The 23,932-nt window shown below is 41.0% G+C and overlaps 1 protein-coding gene across 6 annotated transcripts in view; it reads left to right on the plus strand.

Annotated features, from left to right (window-relative positions):
• KLHL23 (kelch like family member 23) overlaps positions 1-23,179 on the plus strand; it is a 42,432-nt gene extending 19,253 nt beyond the window's left edge. For 2 of the 6 annotated variants that reach the window (XM_007183248.3, XM_007183249.3), the window contains 3 exons: positions 5,605-6,819; positions 9,926-10,078; positions 20,499-22,845. In XM_007183248.3, coding sequence (XP_007183310.2) covers positions 5,605-6,819; positions 9,926-10,078; positions 20,499-20,809 — 1,679 coding nt within the window. In that variant the 3' untranslated portion in view covers positions 20,810-22,845. The other 4 variants (XM_057551428.1, XM_057551426.1, XM_057551427.1 and 1 more) reach the window with 4 other exon arrangements.
• Positions 23,180-23,932: the final 753 nt, after the last annotated feature.

The raw sequence follows: 23,932 nt of genomic DNA on the forward strand, positions 1-23,932 counted from the left end.
TGTCCTCTTTAAGTCACAAAGTTCACCTGCACCAAGGTCAGCTGGCTGCAGATCTAGAGTCTCTTCACTGGTGGCACTGTTAACATTCCCATGCTCAGCTATTTCTTCTAGAACTTCATTCTGTTCAACTCAAATTCCACTTTTGGCATTATCACTTTTACTTCTTTGCTACATTTTCATTTTTGTTGGCCAATGCCCTCTCTCAGTCATCTATTTTTGTAAAATACTATGTAGATTTATCACTGGCAGACAGGAGGTAAGACAACCGCAAGCTTCGTTGTCTGAATGTGAACTGAATAACAGATGCACAGTGACCAATCACCAAGGACTTTGAAAGAAGAGACATGATGGGTCACTGACCTTGATGCTCATCTGTTATTTATGTAGTGATTTGTGGACTGAAGAGCTAGAAGGCGAAATTTCTATTTTATGCAATTATTCACAGTTAATATACCATAGTAATTGAAATCTGAACCCTGTTTGAAGGATTGGTGTTATTTAACAAAATGGTGGTAACTGAAATTCATGCATATTGGAAACATTCAAAGAAAGGATTGTCCATGTATTTTTATACTTGAAAATCTTTTATTAGTCACCTCTTAAGCCTCTCTGCAACAGAAATGTACATAAATTAGAATTTTAACTGTTTTATGTCCTTGATTCTTAAGTAGTAAAAAAATTCTGAGCTGATTAACATTACAATTATTACTATAATTGACCAAACAACATAAATAAGTTTAAATCAAAAGTAAAAATTTATCAAATATTATTTCAGTCTGATGAATTGGGCTATTTTCCTTTCATTGAGACCATATATCTTTGGCTGAGTATTGTTTTCTGCTGGCATGAGACAGAGTTTAGGATCAGTAATATTCCTGTTTTTCATTTCTATAGATATAATCCCTGAGAAAATGTGTTCACATAGACTAGATGGGAATGAGAGGAATTTTATTATGGCAGTGCCACTCATTTTGTGGATTCTTTCCAAGTTATTTGTCAAAAATGCTCTTTGACTTTTGTTGAAAACAAGGAATTGGAAACATTCTGACTTGTGAAAGCACTTGTTACCCAGTCATCAGAACGTTTTCTTTATTTTCCCGGAAGCATACCAAAAAGGCTTTGCCAAGACATAGCAACTCCAGGGCAGCCACATATACCTACCTGTGCTGGCTGTATACTGTACAACTCCTGAGACAGTGTCCACATGGCACTCTACTTGAATGGAATGAGCTGGAATTATGCAGTGCACAACTTACACAGTTGTATGTGGTGGCCTTCTAAATTATTCCTATTTTTTTTTTTTTACTTAACACCAACTTGTTCTATCCAGTACGTTAAATGAAGTACACAAAATTTTCTGTATATACTGGCACGTTTACATATATTGATAATGATTATCACAATTACTTAGCATACCGAACATTTAATGACATACTTAGTGGAAAGATGTATTAATAAGGTAAAAGCAACAAATAAGATTGTTATTTTTAGAAACCAAGTCTTTTGAAAAGCTCAGTATGATGTCAAAAGGACTCCAACCCCATGCCAAGCTCAGTATCTGCCAAGAGTCTTTTATGTCTCATCTCCACGGTGGCTCTTTATTTCCCTAAGACTTGGATTCACAGATGGCACACTTGTTTTCTTGAACAGTGTCATTAATTTATTTAACTTATGAATGCTAATTATATGTTTCTGAGTGCATCGAATCTATTAGCATTTGCAGTGGTCTTTTTGATAAAGCATGTGGTAAAGAGGAACTGCTCCTGCCCATACCCTTCAGGACCTGCTCTTCTCTTGGCAGGTTGAAGCAGTCTAATACATACTGATATGCACTTTTTTGGGTCATTTTTTTTTTGAGATATAATTGACATATAGCCGATATACACTTTTAAGCAATAATTCACAACCAGAGAACATCAGGCAATGGAAGCAAAAGTATGAATTGCTCTCTGCAGCAATCTGAAATAACAGAACAAATGACAATATAGTGAATTCTGTTATTCGAGAATCATTTATTACATGCTGTTATGATTCTAGAAGCCCCTCCTCTGAGTTAGGTAGAGCCTATATTTACTATACATCAAACTTAGCACCATAGCCACAAACAGCCATTGCCACACTTCAATGACAACCATGGAAAGAATGCCCCATCTTCAATCAATCGCAATTGTGTCCTTGAATGACAACACCAACAATAACATCACTATCCATGAAGGACAAAGTGTCTGATATTACAGTTAACTACAAAGTTCATAATTTTTGAAGAAATGTTAATAAGATATTAATTTCCAAATTGAGGTTGTGATGGAGAATTAAGTGTAAATATCCTTTCATTATAATAGTTAACATTTATATACCACATCCTAAGTGCTTTCACTGTCATAATTTTATCTTTCCAATATCCTTATGTTAGTTGAGAAAGTACTGATATTTTCTGTTTTACAAGTCAGAAAACTCAAGATAAGAGAAGTTTAGTTAAGCTACATGATAGATAAGTGGCAGAGAAGAATCTTAACCCTGAAACAAAATCTCATATACTTTTCTTCTCCACTAAACTGTTTACCAGATGTTGAGATAGTAAACCTTTCATTTTTCTTCCATTTTGGGTCCAATATAGGTTCTTCTTCTTCTTTTTTAAAAATATATTTATTTATTTAGGCTGCACCGGGTCTTAGTTGTGGCACTCCAGGATCTTCGTTGTGGCATGCATGCAGGATCTAGTTCCCCAACCAGGGATCGAACCCTGCCCCCCTGCATTGGGAGCACGGCATCTTACCCACTGGACTACCAAGGAAGTCCCTAACGTATGTTCTTCTATTTGTGCAAAAGAATCACCTGATGCCCTTGATTAGAATGCAGATTCTAGTATCCCACATAATTCAGTTGAGGTGATCTGACATGCGGAATTAAAATAAAATCACCCAAATGAGAACAGAGGCCATTTATTCAGATCTTGCTATAGCAAGAGAGTCAGGACCATCATTTGCCTTTGATAGAAGCTCAAAGGCAGATAGGGGAGTGGGAAAGCTTTATAAAAGTGGAAAAAAGGGGAAGGTCTCAGGTATACTTTGGAGGTTGTTGGCCTGGGAAAGCTGGAGTCCAGCTACTAGAATCAGGGAGTATTTTATCTCGTTGGTATGGGGAGCATATTTGGCTTTCTCTGACTGGTCCCAAGTTGAAAGTAGGGGTAAAAATAGGGAAGTTGGCAGTCATTGACCACCTCCTGGTCCAACTGCTGCAGAAGTTGTGGTTTGGCTTCCTGGACTTCTTGTGTGGTTCAGAGTTCTTTTGTCATATACAGTCTGGCCATTTTGTATATTGTTTCTCAGACCATATTCTGAGAAACACACTGGGCCTCTCGTGTTCCTTTCACCCTGGTCTCCTTCCTCCTTTAAGCTGGCTAGACTATAAACTCCGTGCGAGCTATGGACCGTCTTTTTGTTTGTTTTTAATTAATTTATTTATTTTTGGTTGTGCTGGGTCTTCGTTTCTGTGCGAGGGCTTTCTCTAGTCGCGGCGAGTGGGGGTCACTCTTCATCGCGGTGCGCAGGCCTCTCACTGTCGCGGCCTCTCTTGTTGTGGAGCACAGGTTCCAGACGCGCAGGCTCAGTAGTTGTGGCTCACGGGCCTAGTTGCTCCGCGGCATGTGGGATCTTCCCAGACCAGGGCTCGAACCCGTGTCCCCTGCATTGGCAGGCAGATTCTCAACCACTGCGCCACCAGGGAAGCCCCCCCGTATAGGCCATCTTTTACCACGCTATTACCAGTGCCTAGGCACTCAATAAAATCCTGCAAATGAATGAATGATAAATGAAAATATTTGATATTGGCTTTTGTAGGAACAAGAACATGAACTTTGTGGTGTAGCATATGTACGTCGTTATGTGATTGGACTGTGCCACCAGGAAGAAAGACTGGAGGCTGCTCCTTCCAGCTACTCTGTTCTAAATACTGTAACCTGAATCCTTGGCCCTGGCTGCTCTCAGCTTTTCTCAAAGCTCCACGTTAACCCACCGTGTACACATCAGTCCCAGGGGCTTCCCCAGCACTCCTCCAGAGTGCTCTGCTGGGGGCGGGACGGAGTTCGTGGGAAAGCGGCAACTACTTATAGCATTTTGAAGGCAACCTGAACCCCAGACCTTTAAGTTTGCTGCATTCTCGCCAATCCCGACTCCCAATTCCACTCCACCCTTAGGGCCTGGGCTGGGGAGAGCTACTGAAAGAGGGAAAAGGGGGCCCCCCAGCTCCTATATATGGTCCTAATTCAGGACTTAGAGCGTTTGTCTAGAGAGAAAACGCTCGGCAGTGTCTGTGCGTGGGGTGGGGATGCGGGCACAGGTCCCGGGAGAAGGGCAAAAGCTAGCGGCGCAAGCGGTCTCCTCGGGGAAGCCGTCCCACCTGCTGCCGGGGAGCCCGCCGGGGAGGGGCCGCAGCCACGCGCCCGCGCGCCCACCCCGCCCCTGCCCGCAGCGCGGCCCCGCCAGCCGGGAGTTCCCGCGAGTTGCCCCGCGCCCCAGCCGCGTGGGGGGCCGTTCGGTTGGAGGCGGGGAGCAGCCGGGGCACCAAAATAGGAGCCGCTTGTGGGCTGGAGCTGCACTAGCAGGCAGCCTCCGCCGCGCCTCTTCCAAAGATGGTCAGAGGGTCCGGAGGCGCCCCCGCCCCCGCTCGCCACTAGCCCGCGGGTCCGCAGCGCGACCGGGAGCCGCCGCCGGAGGTGAGTGCAGGGCAAGGCCAGCCGGCGGGGAGCGAGCGGGGCCGGGCGCGGGGGAGCGAGGCCAGCCCGCGGCAGAGGCGCGGAGACAATGGCCGCGCGGGCGGCGGGCCGGGCCGAGCGCGGGGCCGTCCGCGGCGCCCTCCCCACACCTGTGCGGCGTCCCGGGGTGGAGGGACGCGGGCGCCCGGCCCGGCGGCGGCGCGCGGCGCCCTCGAGGCGAGTCCCCGTGCCAGGCCCCCGGGCGGGGCGGTCTCCGGGCGGAAACGCGGGCCGGGGGCCGGGCGCGCGGCGCGCGGAAAGCCCTGCGGCAGCCGGGGAGCGGGCACGCGGATGGAGGGGCCGCCGTCCGGCCGTTTTCCTTTCCGTCCTTCCTTGAGCAGAAAGGCACAGGATTTCCCTTTTCCGAGATTTCTTCTGTCCAGTTATATTTCGATCATCCCTTTCCTGGCATCTCGATTCGACTTGAAAGGGAGACGGAACTCGGGGAAAAGGTTGAATTGGGGCCGAGCCGAGCCGGCCAAGGTCCAGCCTCGAGTGGGGTGACCTCTTGGACACTTGGTTTGCCAAGTGGGGGCTCTCTCTAGGACCGGCAACTCGGAGACTGGGTGAATGGGGTGAATGGGGTAGCAAATCAATATTTCTTCTCGAAAGGACCCCTGAGCAATCCGGGGGCCTCATATCAGACTCCGAGCTACCCTGCATTGAAATTGACCATCATATAAATTATGAAATAGTGTGTCCACATTTTGCATTTGTGACAGAGTGCTGAACTTAGTCTAGTTTTGTATATTCGATGCTAATCAATCATTATAATGACAGGAATATTTAGCATTGATTATGAGGTAATGCGCACAATTGAAAACACGTGTATTGTTTCATGTTTATTGCAGCCATGGCTCTAAAAGGACATGAAGATTATATTTACCTTTTCAAGGATTCGACGCATCCAGTGGATTTTCTGGATGCATTCAAAACATTTTACTTGGATGGATTATTTACTGATATTACCCTTCAGTGTCCTTCAGGCATAATCTTCCATTGTCACCGAGCTGTTTTAGCTGCTTGCAGCAATTATTTTAAAGCAATGTTCACAGCTGACATGAAAGAAAAATTTAAAAATAAAATAAAAATCTCTGGCATCCACCATGATATCTTGGAAGGCCTTGTAAATTATGCGTACACGTCCCAAATTGAGATAACTAAAAGAAATGTTCAAAGCCTGCTTGAAGCAGCAGATCTGCTACAGTTCCTTTCGGTAAAGAAAGCATGTGAGCAGTTTTTGGTAAGGCACTTGGATATTGATAATTGTATTGGAATGCACTCCTTTGCAGAATTTCACGTGTGTCCAGAACTAGAGAAGGAATCTCGAAGAATTCTATGCTCAAGGTTTAAGGAAGTATGGCAACAAGAAGAATTTCTGGAAATCAGCCTTGAAAAGTTTCTCTTTATCTTGTCCAGAAAGAATCTCAGTGTTTGGAAAGAAGAAGCTGTCATAGAGCCAGTTATCAAGTGGACTGCTCATGATGTAGAAAATCGAATTGAATGCCTGTATAATCTACTAAGCTATATCAACATAGATATAGATCCAGTGTATTTAAAAACAGCTTTGGGCCTTCAAAGAAGCTGCCTGTTAACTGAAAATAAGATCCGATCTCTCATATACAATGCTTTGAATCCCATGCATAAAGAGATTTCTCAGAGGTCCACAGCCACAATGTATATCATTGGAGGCTATTACTGGCATCCTTTATCAGAGGTGCACGTATGGGATCCTTTGACAAATGTTTGGATCCAGGGAGCAGAAATACCAGATTACACTAGGGAGAGCTATGGTGTTACATGTTTGGGACCCAATATTTATGTAACCGGGGGTTACAGAACGGATAACATAGAAGCTCTTGACACAGTGTGGATCTATAACAGTGAAAGTGATGAATGGACAGAAGGTTTGCCAATGCTCAATGCCAGGTATTATCACTGTGCAGTCACCTTGGGTGGCTGTGTCTATGCTTTAGGTGGTTACAGAAAAGGGGCTCCAGCAGAAGAGGCCGAGTTCTATGATCCACTAAAAGAGAAATGGATTCCTATTGCAAACATGATTAAAGGTAAGTGCAGATTGTGTTCATTCTGTATTTTTTAGGTGTTTGAGGTTAGGCCAAGGGTCTCTCACTTCTCTCACAGATAACGTTGAAAAGAATTTATCACTTTGGAATGCTACCTAGGAACTATAGTGGCTTATACAAATAATGTTACACAGAATGTTCCAAGTGAAAATATAGTATAGCAGTCCCCGACTGAGAGTTATGTGATCAGAGTATGCTGCCCAGGCTAGAAAAGAAATATTATTTATATAAGAAAACGGTATAATTCATTCATCTTATTCTACAGCCTGTTTTGAATCTACATCTTGCTTTGAGTCTTAAGAATTTATATTTAAATCAAAGGCTAAATGAAGAGAGAAAGCTGGGTAGTTTTATTCATGTTAAATTTCTTTTTTTTTTTTTGCTTGCTCTTGGCATTGAACCTTTTTGATTCTGCTTTTAAATGTTCAGCTTTTTTTCCTCTCATCATCTGATCATCTGTCTTTTAAAAGGTCTTTCATTAAAACCTTGAAAGGTTTGGTCCCTATAGGGTGTAACAAATTACATTCTCTCAAAAACTAGAGACAAACACCCTCTGCTCTTTGGGATTCCAGTCTTGTCTTAGAGGGTAAAGGAGAGGGGCAGGTCCCCTACCTCCCACACGTGGCCCACACAGTGGCTATTGGATCTCAGCATCTGTCTGATAAACACTGTATTTTCTGCTGTGTTTGGTACTAGATTAGCCTTGTCTTTCTCTCCCACTGTAAAAAAAGTTAAGCTAGAATCTCACTTATTTCATTACATTTATTCATTGGTGCTGGGGAGTTGCACACAAACTGGTATGTTGTTACCAAATTTGAGTCATTTTATTCCAGATGTTTCTTCCCAGGCCTTTCTGTTTCTTTTTTAATGCTAGTGAGGGTGTGGGAATCTGACCTGGTCTGGGAATCTGACCCGGTATGATTCTTGGATGAGAACAGGAAGCCTGAGAGGCAGAATGGCCTTGTGACCAAACATGCTGCTTCTGAAGCCAAACTGCCTGGATCCAAATCCTGACTTTCACCTTACTTGCTGGTGAGCTTGGGCAAGTGGTTTAATCTCCCTGTGCCCCAGTTTTGCCATCTGTACAATGGGGGTCACAATATTACATAGCTTAGTTCTGAAAGGATTAATTGAGTTTATTCATGTGAAGTGCTTAGGACAGTGTCTGGCACAGAGTAAGCACTCAGTAAGTGTTAGGCATTATAGTCATGAACATCTTATAGAAGAACATGTCAGCTTTGACAGGGCAGAAATATCTTTCATATTCAATTACAACCGCTCTCCTGCACATCCGAAGGTTGCGAAGTAGTTGACAGGATGGGAGAAGGTGGCTTAACGCCTGCTGTGACAGCTGCTCTGGTTTTTGACTCTGCCTGAGCTTGACCCCCCAATTTACTAATTCCCCCAGTCCTCTCCCCAGGGTGGCTCTTAATGTCCTGACTCATTTCCTACAAAAGAAACAAGGAAAGTTCAAATATTTTAGCAGCTGTTGTAAACCTGGATATATTTCTGCCTCTGTTTCTTAAGGATAAGATCACAATTTCAGTGGTTCTGCAGTTTAGAGTATATTTCTTTGAGGATTGAAATGTATTACTTTAACGAAATGTTGTTAAATCATGTGTGAAACAGTGCTTCCTGAAAAGAAAGTGCTGCAATGTTGTATCCACTGTGAAGAAGGCCACACGTGTTCTTGCCTTAGCCTTGAGTGGAATGGAAGACCCTCGTATGCTGAAGTCCTCCCCTACCCCCCAGCTGGGTTTGAAATTCCAGAGTTTTATACTTTTAACTTAAGTTTTGATTCCTGATTATATCTGATCATCCCAGGGAAGGGTCACACTTCTGTCAGTTCTGTGCACTTTTTGCTAGTACTGGTTCTGATGGGTGGACTCATGCTGAACTTTAAGTTTCCCATTTGTCTCTAGAAAGGATAACACTATGTTCCCCAGTTTGTTTTATTTTGTAGCCATGAAGTGAACTAGCAGCTTTCCCTGGTAATGAGCACCGAAGTTGGGCAGAGTCAAGTTTCAAATTCATTTCCTTTTTTAGTTTACGGGTGTACAGAGAAGAAATAAATACTTGGCTGTTTAGAAAGTCCTAACTTTTTTTCCCCTCATCATAACTGCCCTGCTTATAAACTCACTCTTGTTTTGGAGTAGAAATGCACAGGGAGATTGAACTGCACCGGCCCATCTAATAGGCTAAGTAAAAAGTTGGTTGAAAGACTTAAACTGACAATTTCAACTAAAACGAGCCTCCTCATCTTTCTTCCTCACGTCTTCTTCCCCTGCTGAATCCATTTCTTCCTTATTTTTCTGTGGCATCAGTGTTTCCCAGTTTTCTGAGCTCAGGACCTCAGAATGAGTTTTGTTTGTCTTGGACGCAGTCAGTCATCAAGGCCCATCTGTTCTGCCGGTGTCTCTTACCTTGGTATCCTTCCCTCCGACTCAAGGCCCAGTCTAAAGTCAGGCCCTCAGTACTTCGCACCTGGGCCAATACCTAGCTCTTTCTGACTCTTGCCCTTCTACTCCTGTAGTCCCTCCCTTCCTCTGTTTAAAAACCTTAAAAGTCGTGCTAAATTAAGTCCATGTTTCTTACTTGGGCATCAGGATCCTTTGCCGTGTGGCTTCAGTTTACCACGTCAGCTTTAATTCCCACACAACAGCCCCAGGTGTGCCACCTGCCCTGCCCAAGTGCTGGGAATCAAACTCGGCTACGTGACATTGTCCAATAAGCACTCACCTTTCCCTCTGCCTAGGATGGCTTCCTCTCACCTGTGCCTGCCAAAGGCTACCTACCGAGGCCCAGGTCAAATTCTGCCACTGCCTGCCATGATTCCCCTTGCTCTGAACGTTCACAGGAGTTCTCTACCCTGTGTTCTAATTATTTGTGTAAATGTCTCACCCCTTTTAGAAAAAAGGTGCAGGGAGCCTTTTTTTTTTTTTTTAATTCTTCTATCCTTCATAGCATCTAGCACAATGCCTTGTATCTACTGTCAATAATAACAAAAGCAATAATAATCTTAGTCCAATATTCATTGCAAAACCGAATGAAAGAGCAATCTGAAGATGTGATTTTAATTAACACACAGGCGTGGGAAATGCTACTGCCTGTGTCTTACATGAAGTTATCTACGTCATCGGCGGCCACTGCGGATACAGAGGAAGCTGCACCTATGACAAGGTCCAGAGCTACAATTCAGACATCAATGAATGGAGCCTCGTCACCTCCAGTCCACATCCAGGTAACAAATTACTGTCTCCAATAGTACATGTTGTGATGCATCTTAGCATAAGGGATGGCTAAAAATGGGCTGGAAGTAGAAAGTGCTAAATTTGTAGTAGGCTACACGTGGGTATAATTAAAGGCTCAAAATATTCACATGTTCATCTAACAATAATCACAATTAGCTTATTCCAACTAGATGACATCTACAAATACTTTCCCTGATGTCTTTACATGACACATATTTTAAGCCTGTGTGGTTAAAAGAATTAGTTTCTTCTTAAATTTTTTTTACTGAGATTCTTTTTTTGTGTTTCCTATTCCTTAGTTATATGCTTTCTTTCATTTACTACATGCATTATATAAAACACAATTTTTATTAACAGTTAAAAACCACTAGTCTATGAAATAGTTGGGAAGGATACCTGTTGATTCAGTTCAGCAGGAAATGATTTTTTTTTTTTTTTTTAGAAGCATGTTCTTTCTGGGTTTCAATAGCTATTAAGCACTTACTCCTGTGATGTGCAGGGCCCTGTGTTGGCCTTAACAGTTGTCTACCCACAAAGAATGGCCTGCCTTCTGTGGTGTCCTTTGTTCTTTGACTTGTCTCTTTGGGTAGAGCTCAGGGGGAAGGATAAACCTGTTACAGTTACCTGGTTAAGGTTAAGCCATCTGATTAAGGTTTTTTTCATTAGGAAAGATTCATATCACCATATCACCATACTACTTTGAATCATTTTCCATATAGCATCTGGCTTTTGTGTGAGTCACTGGAGAGCATAGTTGGAATTCACGAGCTTGAACCATCTGAGAATAATGATAGCTAACCTTCTTGAGCACTTTCCATAGGTCAGGTACTGACTGAGCACTTTGCATGTAATATTACCTTAAATTCTAACTACAATCCTGTGAGTAAGTATTGTTTACCCCTGTTTTACATATTTGTAAAGGCTTAGAAAGGATAAGTAGCTTAGCTTTGCCAAGGTCACACAGTCTGGAAGTGGTGGATCAGGATTCAAAGTCAGGCAGTTTGATTGCATTGACCTGTGCTATAACCGATAAGCAATCTGCCTCTCCATAAGGGAACAGGCTCTCCTACTCTTGGCCAATGCAGCTAGTTCCACCGTACATCGTATATGTCATCTCACAGTTCAGGGGGAGCACACCTGAATCTGGTGCTATGTCTCCATATACCACAGGACTTACACAAGGAGGGACTTCAGCCACACGCTGTCCTGGCTCTGAAGACATCTTGGAGGTAGACTTTCGTCTCCAATAGTTCAGATGTATTATCCCAGACTGCCCACAACTTTCTGTGATAACTAATGAAATTATAATAGAAAATAATAATAACTGTCATACTGAGTACAGGCATACCTTGTTTTATTGTGCTTTGCTTTATTGTACTTTGCAGATATTGCATTTTTTACAAATTGAAGGTTTGTGGCAGCCCTGCCTTGAGAATTCTATCGGTGCCATTTTTCCAACAGCGTTTGCTCACTTTGTGTCTTGTCACATTTTGGTTATTCTCGCAGTCTTTCAAACTTTTTCATTATTATTACATTTGTTACTGTAATCAGTGATCTTTGATGTTCTAATGTAATTGAATTGGCATTTTTTAGCAATAAAATATTTTGAAATTAAGGTATATTCATTGTTTTTCTAGACATAAAAATATGCTATTACACACTTAATAGACTACAGTATAGTATAAACATAACTTTTTTTTTGAAATTTTTTTTTAATTAATTAATTTATTTATTCATGGCTGTGTTGGGTCTTCGTTTCTGTGCGAGGGCTTTCTCTAGTTCTGGTGAGCGGGGGCCACTCCTTATCGCGGTGCGCGGGTCCCTCGCTCTCATGGCCTCTCTTGTTGCGGAGCACAGGCTCCAGATGCGCAGGCTCAGTAGTGGTGGCTCACGGGCCCAGCTGCTCCGCAGCATGTGGGATCCTCCCAGACCAGGGCTCGAACCCGTGTCCTCTGCATTGGCAGGCAGATTCTCAACCACTGCGCCACCAGGGAAACCCCTAAACATAACTTTTATATGCCCTGGAAAACAAAAAAATTTGTGTGACGCTTCATTGTGATATTCACTTCATTACTGTGCTCTAGAACCCAACCTGCGATATCGTCAAGGTATGCCTGTAATAGGTAACATTTATTCAATAAGTATGTACCAGGCACTAACTATTCCAATACTTTTATCTGTATTAATCCTTTGAAACCTCACAGCAATCCTGTGAGCTAGGTACTGCTACTATTTTGTAGTTCACTGAGGCACACAGAGAGTGAATATATTGCCCAAGGTCAGCTAGCTAGGGCTTGTTGTGAGATTCAAATCCAGGCAGTCTGGCTGGGAGCTCATGCTCTTAACAAAAACACTGTTACTTCATTTGATCCTCATGTTAACCTTATGAGTTAGATACTTCCCTGACTTATCTTTACAAAGAAAATCCAACATATGAAAAGTCAGATTAACAAATCAGAGGGCAGTTGTTTACATTACAAACTTAATTTATATTTCATAAAGAGATTCCTTTAAAAATAAACGTCTTGAGGGACTTCTCTGGTGGCGCAGTGGTTAAGAATCCACCTGCCAGTGCAGGGGACATGGGTTCCATCCCTGGTCCGGGAAGATCCCACATGCCGCGGAGCAACTAAGCCCATGCGCCACAACTACTGAGCCTGTGCCCTAGAGCCCGCAAGCCACAACTACTGAAGCCCGCGCGCTTAGAGCCCGTGCTCCGCAACAAGAGAAGCCCGCACTCACCGCAACTAGAGAAAGCCCGTGCACAGCAATGAAGACCCAACGCGGCCAAAAATAAAATAAGTAAATTAATTAATTTTATAATAAATATAGAAATAAAGGTCTCATAACATACTTAAATTGGGTATAGCTTGTTAACTGCTTGAGAGTTTAAAAGGTAGTGAGACTTAAGCCAAAGTATGTAAAGCCATGGCAAATCAAAAAATCAATCAGAAATGAATATTAGAATTCCATATGGAGCATTTTGATTCACATTGGACATTTCCCTGACATAATGTGAGAAACGAAGTTATCAAATTAGCACCCTACGTGGTATCTTCTATTTGGCTCTCACAGTGTTCAAAATACTTTTTAACTGGCTTGTTACCAATATTTAAAATTCAGGAGATTTCAAATAAAAATCATGATTTCTGGCCTTTAGAAAAATTGCAAGATCTGGCAACCTTGGATCATATTCCTTCCTGGCAACAATTATTGGTGCCAAGTAGTGGCTGTTCCCTTTAGATGAGGCTTATGTGTTCCGTTTCACCACAGTCTCTTCCATTCTCATCACATCATAGACTTGGGAGGCCCGTGCTGCTGTTTTTCTTACCCCTAGCCTGGTTTATTCAGCTAGTCTGTTACCTCCTTGATAACAGGCATTTGGACCTACATCCTCTGAATTATAGCAAGTTATGCCTCTTATGCATTTTAGGAGCACCTCCTGAAGAATGTAAAATGTCAGTCTTGAGTCTACCTTATAGATGTGTAGCTTAGACCACAAAGAAATGACTACTGTTATTTTTAAAAGGTAATCTAAATGTTATCTTTTTTCTTAATGCTTTTAAGGGTGGTTGCTTTGTATAGTTGAAAAACAGGGGACTATAATCCTATTAAATTCAAGATAACATTTATTGAGACCTTACCTTGGGAAAGATACCATTCTATCGACAGTTATTACGTAAGACACAAAGATGATTAATTTTACTACCACAGGAACTCAGTATCTAGTAGTAAATACACATACATAACAGGAATACAAGACAGTCTTACAAAATAAGTGCTACTGAAATTGAGGGTAGAGAGAGCTTCAGTCTAATTAAGGGGACTCTGACAATCTTAGAAGGCTTCCAGGCATAGGCTGTTATGATTTGGGCCTTAAGGAATAGCTACAATTAAGGAAGGTAGTTTTTGAGAAAGAGCGTTCTGGCAGAAAGTTAGCCAGTGAAGGAAGGCTGAAGGGAAATTTCCAGGTTCATTCCAGTTCCTGGGAGTAAAAGTATATTAATGAGATGCAAGAGGGTAGGATGAGAGACTGGATGGGAGAGTTCAGTTGAAGAGCATGTCATGGAGGGCTTTGAATGGCAGCCTGGAGAATTTTAAAAATAGAGAGCTTAAAGTTTTCAGAGCAAGAGAATGATGCGTGATCAGTTCTAGCTTCAAGAAAAGAACTCCTTTGAGAATAGACTGGGTAAAAGATGGCAGGGAGATCTGCTAAAGCTCTTGTAATAAACCAGGTGAGAAATACTGAAATCCTGAAGTGGTAGGAGTAGAAAACAGGCAGGTGCGAGGAATGTTACAGATTCATCATTGATTGAATGGTAGTGATCGCTCCCTTGGGTGATTGGACGTTGGCGATGAGGACGAGAAAGGAATTGACAGTCATTCCAGGCTCTGTGGCTGATCGACTAGGAGCACTGAAGTAGCAACCAGTGGGAGGGGAGAAGAGGAGAGATGATGAACTCAGTTTTGTAGTGAAATGTCAAGGACCAGTTAGATAACTCAGAAGAGCTGTCCAGCAAGCGATGGGAAGTGTGGTTCTGCAGGAGGAAGAATGCAGCTAAATGCAGAGATCTGTGAGTTGTTTGCTTAGAGATGATGACTATGTGTGGAGGTGAACGAGATGCCTTGGAAGGTTGGGACCAACAACACAGTAGTGAGCAGAATCTTGGGAAACAGCATTAGTTAAAGGATGAGCTGAGGAAGAAGAGTGCGTGAAGAACCCGGGAGAAGCAGTAAGTGATAGAGAGGGAAAATCCGTGGAGAGCTGTGTCCAGGGGGAAAAACGTTCTCTCCTGGCTCTGCTATTTATTCACTTGTGTAATCTTGGGCAGCAGCTTAAGCTCTTGGATCTTACTTTCCAGCAAAATAAGGAAGTTAGATTAGATAAGCTTTACAGGTCTTTTCAGTGAGAAAAAAATCTTAGGTAAAAATCTTAAAGTATTTCAGTGGATATTGAATACCTGAAAATATTGTGGTTGTCTCTGAATCCCTGCATGGCTTTGTTCCTATCACTCATGTAACACTGAATACAGACTGCCATGTATTTATAGTGCATATTTGTGTGTAAACTCTTTTGAGCCATGACAGATGGTGCTATCCCTCATGCTTGGTTTGAAATTTTTCATTCATTCATTTGTCCAACAGATATTTGCTGAGTGCTTCCTGCTTGCTCTGTACAGTGCTAGGAGCTCAATAAACAAGACACAGTCCCTTAGCCTCAGTAGCTTCATAGAGTGACCAACAAGAAAAAAGGCAGTTATAGCTGAGGAAGTTTCCATCAACTATAACAGAACATTATGTTGCATTTGGGTAACGGGAAAAACTACCAGGAATTTATTTATTTATTTGTTTGTTTGTTTATGGCTGCGTTGGTTCTTCATTGCTGCACACAGGCTTTCTCTAGTTGCGGTGAGCGGGGGCTGCTCTTCATTGCAGTGCGCGGGCTTGTCGTTGCAGTGGCGTCTCTTTCTGTGGAACACGGGCTGTAGGCATGCGGGCTCAGTAGTTGTAGCATGCAGGCTCAGTAGTTGTGGCTTGCGGGCTTAGTTGCTCCACAGCATGTGGTATGTTCCTGGACCAGGGATGGAACCCGTGTCCCCTTCAGTGGCAGGCGGATTCTTAACCACTGTGCCACCAGAGAAGCCCACTTTATTTATTTTTATACTTTTTAAAAATTGAGATATAGTTTATGTACAATATTATATGTTTTAGGCGTACAGCATAGTGATTTATAATTTTTAAATTTTTTTATAGTTAAAATATTTTATACTCTATAGTTATTACAAAGTATAGGCTATATTCCCTGTGCTGTACAATATATTCTTGTAGCCTATTCATTTTATACATAATAGTTTGTACCTCTTAATCCCCTACCCCTATCTTGCCCCTCTCCCACTTCCCTCTCCCCACTGGTAACCACTAGCTTTTTATCTATATCTGTGAGTCTATTTCTTTTTTGTTATATTAACTAGCTTGTTTTATTTTTTAGATTCCACATATAAGTGATACCATGCAGTATTTGTCTTTCTCTGTCTGACTTATTTCACTTAGCATAATACCCTCCAAGTCCATCCATGTTGTTGCAAATGGCAAAATTTCTTTCTTTTTTTATGGCTGAGTAGTATTCCATTGTGTGTGTGTGTGTATATTATATATATATATCACATCTTTTTTATCTGTTCATCTGGGTTTTTTTGGCTTTATCATTTTAAAAAAATTTATTTATTTATTGGAGTATAGTTGATTTACAATGTTGTGTTAGTTTCAGGTATATAGCAAAGTGAATCAGATACATATACATATATCCACTCTTTTTTAGATTCTTTTCCCATATAGGCCATTACAGAGTATTGAGTAGAGTTCCCTGTGCTATATAGTAGGTCTTATTAGTTATCTGTTTTACACATAGTAGTGTGTATATGTCAATCCCAGTATCCCAACTTATCCCTCCCGCTCTTGCCCCCTGGTAACCATAAGTTTGTTTTCTACTCTGTAACTCTATTTCTGTTTTGTAGATAAGTTCATTTGTACCCTTTTTTAAGATTCCATATATAAGCAATATCATATAATATTCATCATTCTCTGACTTACTTCACTCAGTATGACAATCCCTAGGTCCATCCATGTTGCTGCAAATGAATTATTTTGTTCTTTGTTATGGCTAATATTCCACTGTATATACGTACCATATATTCTTTATCCATTCCTCTGTTGATGGACATTTAGGTTGCTTCCATGTCCTGGCTATTGTAAATAATGCTGCAATGTACATTGGGGTGCATGTGTCTTTTTGAATTATGGTTTTCTCTGGGTATATGCCGAGTAGTGGGATTGCTGGGTCATACGGTAGTTCTATTTTTAGTTTTCTAAGGAATCTCCATACTGTTCTCCATATTGGCTGTATCAATTTACATTCCCACCAATAGTGCATGAGGGTTCTCTTTTCTCCACACCCTCTCCAGCATTTATTGTTTCTAGATTTTTTGATGATGGCCATTCTGACCAGTGTGAGGTGATACCTCATTGTAGTTTTGATTTCCATTTCTCTAATAATTAGTGATGTTGAGCATCTTTTCATGTATTTGTTGGCGATTTATATGTCTTCCTTAGAGAAATGTCTGTTTAGGTCTTCTGCCCATTTTTTGATTGGATTGTTTGTTTTTTTTGATATTGAGCTGCATGAGCTGTTTGTATATTTTGGAGATTGATCCTTTGTCAGTTGCTTCATTTGCAAATATCTTCTCCGATTCTGAGGGTTGTCTTTTAGTCTTGTTTATGGTTTCCTTTGCTGTGCAAACGCTTTTAAGTTTAATTAGGTCCCATTTGTTTATTTTTGTTTTTTATTCTCAGTACTCTAAGTGGTAGATCGAAAAAGACCTTGCTGTGGTTTATGTCAAAGAGTGTTCTGCCTGTCTTTTCCTCTAAGAGTTTTATGGTATCTGGCCTTACATTTAGGTCTTTAATCCATTTTGAGTCTATTTTTGTATATGGTGTGAGGCAATGTTCTAATTTCATTCTTTTCCATGTAGCTGTCTAGGTTTCCCAGCACCACTTGTTGAAGAGACTTTCTTTTCTCCATTGTATATTCTTGCCTCCTTTGTCATAGATTAATTGATCATGAGGATACAGCATTAATATACAGAAATCTGTTGGATTTCTATATGCTAACAATGAACTATCAGAAAGAGAAATTAAAGAAGCAATCCCATTTACCATTGCATCAAAAAGAATAAAATACCTGGGACTAAACCTTCCTAAGGAGGTAAAGACCTGTGCTCGGCAAACTGTAAGACACTGATGAAAGAAATTGAAGATGCTACAAACAGATGGAAAGACATACTGTGTTCATGGATTGGAAGAATTAATATGGTTAAAATGACCACACTACCCTAAGGCAATCTACAGATTCAGTGCAATCCCTATCTAAATACCAAGGGTAGGGCTTCCCTGGTGGCGCAGTGGTTAAGAATCTGCCTGCCAATGCAGGAGACACAGGTTTGAGCCCTGGTCTGGGAAGATCCCACATGCCGCGGAGCAGCTAAGCTTGTGTGTCACAACTCCTGAGCCTGCACTCTAGAGCCCGCAAGCCACAACTACTGAGCCCGTGTGCTGCAACTACTGAAATGCCCTATATAGCCTGTGCTCTGAAACAAGAGAAGCCACCACAAGAAGAAGCCTGCACACCACAACGAAGAGTAGCCCCCGCTCACCACAACTAGAGAAAGCCCACGCTCAGCAATGAAGACCCAACGCAGCCAAAAATAAATAAAATTAATTAATTAATTAATTTAAAAAATACCAAGGGTATTTTTCACGGAACTAGAAAAAATAATTTTAAAATTTGTGTGGAAGCACAAAAGACCCTGAATAGCCAAAACAGTCTTGAAAAAGAACAGAGCTGGAGGAATCGCTGACTTTAGACTATACTACACAACTACTGTAATCAAAACAGTATGGTACTGGCACAGAAACAGACACGTAGGTCAATGGAACAGAATAGAGAGCCCAGGAGTCACTTTATTTTAAATATTTTTACTGCTATAGAAAGATTGAGATACTTCTCTTAACATAAGAATTGCAAATTGAGGATTTTTTGTGAGATTTGAATAATTTAAGAAAAGCTTAATAAGCTCATTGTTGAATCATTTATACCAACTGATAAAAGTTTTGAATCATCATTAATTTTCACAATAACCATTTGACAGAATGACTCATAATTTATATAAACAAACAATGTGTCACAAGTACTCAAAAACAACTAAATCCTATAAAAATTCTGCATGTGTATAACTGAAAGGTAATAAATGGGTTTTCAGAGGTAGGAGAATTCTTTTTTTCTTGAATGTCAGAAACCAGAGAACAACAGTATGTGGACTCAAAGCAGAAATACCAGTCTTCTCAGATTTTTCCTTAGGCTTTGAAACCTAAATAGTAAGAAAGGGGAAATCACATTTCTGATTGTACATTCTTTCTTTCTAAAGAAGGCCTTATAAGCTTTTCTTCCGTGAAGTAATGGGAGCGCATATTTGGGCACAGAGGGTACAAGGTACAATTCATTCATTGATTCAACAAACTTTTATTGAGTCCTTACAAGATGCCAGACACTTGCCATCCTTCAGTTGGGAGAGGAGTGGTGGGCAGGACACAGTTCCTGCACTGTCAGAAGGAAGAGAGAGACTGTAAACAGGAACCACATCGGATCATGAGAAGAACTACAGAGAGAATTAAAATAGGGTGATGTGGTAGAGATGCCTGACCGGCTCCTTCAGGTTGGATGATCTGGGAAGGCCCTCTGAGGAGGTGAGAGTAAGATGAGACCCGAATGACATGGAGAAGGCAGCTGTGCAAGGACCTGGGAAAAGAAGGTGTTCCAGACAGATGGAACAGCTCAGCAATGGCAAGCTAAATCTTCATTTATTCTCCGTAGTATTAGTGCCACTGACAACTCCTGCTCTTTCTTCAGATCTGCAGCTAGAAGTATTTAAGTGTAATCTAATGGTTGATACTTTCAGAGAAAGAACTCACAGGCTGGGAGCGATATTAGAACTGAGGGCGTGGAAGAAACAGGGCTGGGACTAGGGTCAGGCAAGTGAGACCCTTGAGGCACAGAACTGAAGGAGTTGCTCGGAAGTGGAAGAGTCTCCTCCTGTTTTGTGCTCTGGGCACCTCACTTGCCTTACCCTAGTCACAGCCCTGGGAAGAAGGGAGAGGAAGTGAAGTTGCCAAAGATCCTGGTGCCTTGAAGAGCCAGCAGGTTTGGATGTGGAGGGGGAGATAAAATGGAAAAAATTAAAATGGCCTGGAAAGCTGACGCCCAAGAGGTGGACTCCCAGCCCCAGGATGCAGACCTCACACGGCAGCCCTCGGCCTTTGAGCACCTTCCACAGCTTCTTAAGGTCACAGACTGTAGTTCCCCACTAAACTGGCTTGTATTTCTCTAACTTCTTGTGTCTTTAACTTGACCAGCAGTGTGAGAGAGGCAAGCGCCTGTGGCAGCAGATACTGTACAGGGTTAGCTGCTAACACCCGAAGGACCCTACACCAGTTACCTGGGACGTCTTCATGGCAGAGGGACTCTGCTGCTACCACCTTTTACACACAGGCGTAGAGAAAAAGGTGCCTGTGCTGGCAAGTTCCCGGAAGGGTAGTGGTCGGAGGATGAGTTCCTCCCGGCATCCTGCAAAGCCAGTTTAGGGATAACCTGAAAGACAGTGGCAGGAATAGGTCATCTGAGTCTGGTGATTGGGAGTGGATTTTAAGGCTCCGTGTTGTGGTAGTGTGTGCTGGAATCAAAATGTCACAGCTACTCTATTTTTGTATGCTAAATTGTAAAGCATTATTATATCACCACCCTAAGGTGTCTCTTTTGTTTGTTATCCTAATAGAAATATGCTTTTTTCTTTTTAATAGAATATGGATTGTGTTCAGTTCCATTTGAAAATAAGCTCTATCTAGTTGGTGGACAAACTACAATCACAGAATGCTATGACCCTGAACAGAATGAATGGAGAGAGATCGCTCCCATGATGGAAAGGAGAATGGAGTGTGGTGCCGTCATCATGAATGGATGTATTTATGTCACTGGGGGGTATTCCTACTCAAAGGGGACATATCTTCAGAGCATTGAGAAATATGATCCAGATCTTAATAAGTGGGAAATCGTGGGTAATCTTCCAAGTGCCATGCGGTCCCACGGGTGTGTTTGTGTGTATAATGTTTGATTAAGTCCATAGAAATGACCAAGTAATCACTGTTTCAGGGTGTAGTGAAAAACAATGTAGGGTTTGGAGTGTCTTACTTGTTATTGTGGCCTGGCACACGTTAGGTAAATTCTCATGCCTAACCCCCACTCTGCACCCCAAGCCTGTGATTAATGGTCAAGAAACATCTTATGTATATTTACAGTTGAATCAGTGGGGTTACTACCTTTAATCTCTGCTCATCAAAGGTGATCTGGAACGCTGGACACTTGGTAAAAGGTGAAGCGTCTTTGCAGTGAATTTTTTTCTCCTGGTAGCATCAACACTGGGTGTAGGTCAAAATCATTCTGTGGAGTGAAATATTTCTTATGACAGTGTAATAGTGTACATTAATGTAATGTAATAGTGTACATTAAGGTTCCATTTAGCTAACAAGGGATTTGAAATATAAAGAGGGAAGATTCTCTACCTCTACAAAATCAATACTTAAAATTTTTTTTCAACCTTAGAATTATTTAGAATGGACTTAAGTCTAGTGTTTTTCCTTTGTAGTGTGTATTATTTATAGTTATGATTCTTTATTTACTGACTACCAGAGATATACAAGATGTTGTGCAAAAGATTATTACTATTCAGAGTTTACAAACTAAATTTAAAAGAATGGAAAATCTGAAAAATTGCAGAGGAAAGAGTTGAATATTTGTTGATCCTAAGAGCTATTTTTAATTTTCAGCTTTGATGTAAATTGCTAGTTTAGGTGTCTTTAAGCATATCAGAAAATCCTCTTTATTCATAAGTATAGGTACCTGTCTGCATGTGAAATTGAAATTTAGAGCCAGAAAGCATGTAGAACATTGTGACATAGTAGAAAATACACTGATGAGAAGAAATTTGAATTCATTTTCCACTAACTAGATTTTGTGACTTGGATTGAGTCACCTAACCTCAGTTAGAACTTCCCTTCCCATGTACACTGGCTCTTTGGGTGATAGATGTGCCTAGATATGGATCCCCACAGCTCTTGGAGTAGCCAGAGGTGGCCTGGGTGGCTGAAGCTTCGAGGCCAGAAACATCTTTGTCCATTTTCTCCAGTGTGCCTACCATATCACTTTCCATGTGTGCCGTAACTTGAGAAAAGTTAAGAAGCGTAGCTTAAGTTAACTCATCTAAACTTTTAGTAATCTGTTAGATCATCTACCCACACTCTTCATTTATTAAGAGACAAAAATTATTTTTAACTTTAAGTAAGTGTAAAACTACCTAATTTTTCTGAGTTATTTTTAAATTTTAGAAAGAACCTGTTTAGTACATTCGTTTAAGAAGGCATTTTAAACAGATACAACCCTTTGGGAACACAATATGGCACTACATAGAAAGCCATAAAAATGACCGTATTTTTTCCTCATATATTCTACTCCTTGATTTGTAACCTAAAGAATAACATACAAACAAAACAAACAAACAAAAAGGTAAATGCATGAGGTTGTTTATGTCTGCATTATTTACAATAGCGAAAAATTGGAAATAATCTAAATGGCAAAGAAGAAAGTGGGCTAATAAAAAGAGTGAAGCCTTATACTGCCATTAAAAAATTGTTTGGAAGACTGTAGAAACATGGGCATGTCTGTGATATGGTAAGTAAAATACGCACAATATAAAATGGTATGAACACTATCATTGTGTCTGTAAAATCTTTATGCATGTGGAAAGTAATATGCAGAAGTGAAATTCATTGTGTTAGTGTAGGGGGATATGGAATGATTTTTAAATTATTTAAATGTTTTCCTTTAATATTACTTTGTATTTTCAATAAAAATAAATAAATCACTGCATACGTGGTAAAGCTGCTTGAATTTGGGCCAGTTGAACTGAAGGACAATTGAGTTTCTGAATTAGTGAAACAACTGAATTACAGAGTATTTCAATCTGTACTTGAATTACAGGATATTTTATTGCTCTCAAGAACATTTGCATTTAATGCTGAACCAGTAATATGTTATCCAGTAGGGCTTTAGAGATCTCTTTTATGAATGGATGAGAACAATTGCAATCACTTTTGCCTCCTTTCAGCTTATCTAGGTCCTATAAAAGTCCAGCCTCTGCTTCCCTGGTGGCGCAGTGGTTAAGAATCTGCCTGCCAATGCAGGGGACACGGGTTCGATCCCTGGTCTGGGAAGATCCCACATGCCGCGGAGCAACTAAACTCGTGCACCACAACGACTGAACCTGCACTCTAGAGCCCACGAGCCACAGCTACTGAAGCCCGTGCACCAAGATCCCGTGCTCCGCAACAAGGGAAGCCACTGCAATGAGAAGCCCGCACACCACAACAAAGAGTAGCCCCCACTTGCCGCAACTAGAGAAAGCCCATGGCAGCAACGAACACCCAACGCAGCCAAAAATAAATAAATTTTAAAAAATTAAAAAAAAAAAAAAAGTCCAGCCTCTGGAAATTCTTTCCTGTTTCAGCCACAGTAAAACTCCCATTGTCACATTTAAAGAATTTAACATTTATATGTGCATGTTATGTCTCTTGGCTAATTTTGAGGTCATGGATCCCATTTTATTCTTAAGGATCTTGAAAATAGTTTGTGATCTCAGGCATTTAATTTCCAGCTCCTATTTTCTATAAAATTCTTTTTTTGTTCTTGATATATGCACACAAGAAAGAATTAAGAAAGGTAAACATTTCGGTCAGAATTATTCCAAGTTCCAAATCACTGTTGTATGAATGAAAAATATTTTACTGTAATTAAATGCAGGCCATTGCTTTGGGAGGGCAAACACTATTTTACAAAATAATTAAAGTTGTGGAGATGATTTTAAGTATGACTTAATTAAGAGGACTCCAAGTATCCAAATTTTGAAAGTTGCTGTTTCTCACAAGTCTTATTTTTAGTTTTTAGCTACAACTGAAATAGGATCAATATCTAGGGTACTTGCTTAAAGGCACATTAGCCTTTATTTTCATATGCATAGAAAAAATTTTTAGGTCTCTTAATATGTAAGTTCCCCATCCATCTTTTCTTTTTTTAACTCCTTGCTATTTAATTGTTGAAGAAGCTAGATCATTCATTCTGCTTTCCCAGAGTTGAGATTTTACTGATTGTGTTCCTGTTGTGTAGTTTAGCACGTTCCTCTGTC

Source organism: Balaenoptera acutorostrata, chromosome 8 (genome assembly GCF_949987535.1).
Source record: "Balaenoptera acutorostrata chromosome 8, mBalAcu1.1, whole genome shotgun sequence".
In the NCBI taxonomy this organism is placed as follows: Eukaryota; Metazoa; Chordata; class Mammalia; order Artiodactyla; family Balaenopteridae; genus Balaenoptera; species Balaenoptera acutorostrata.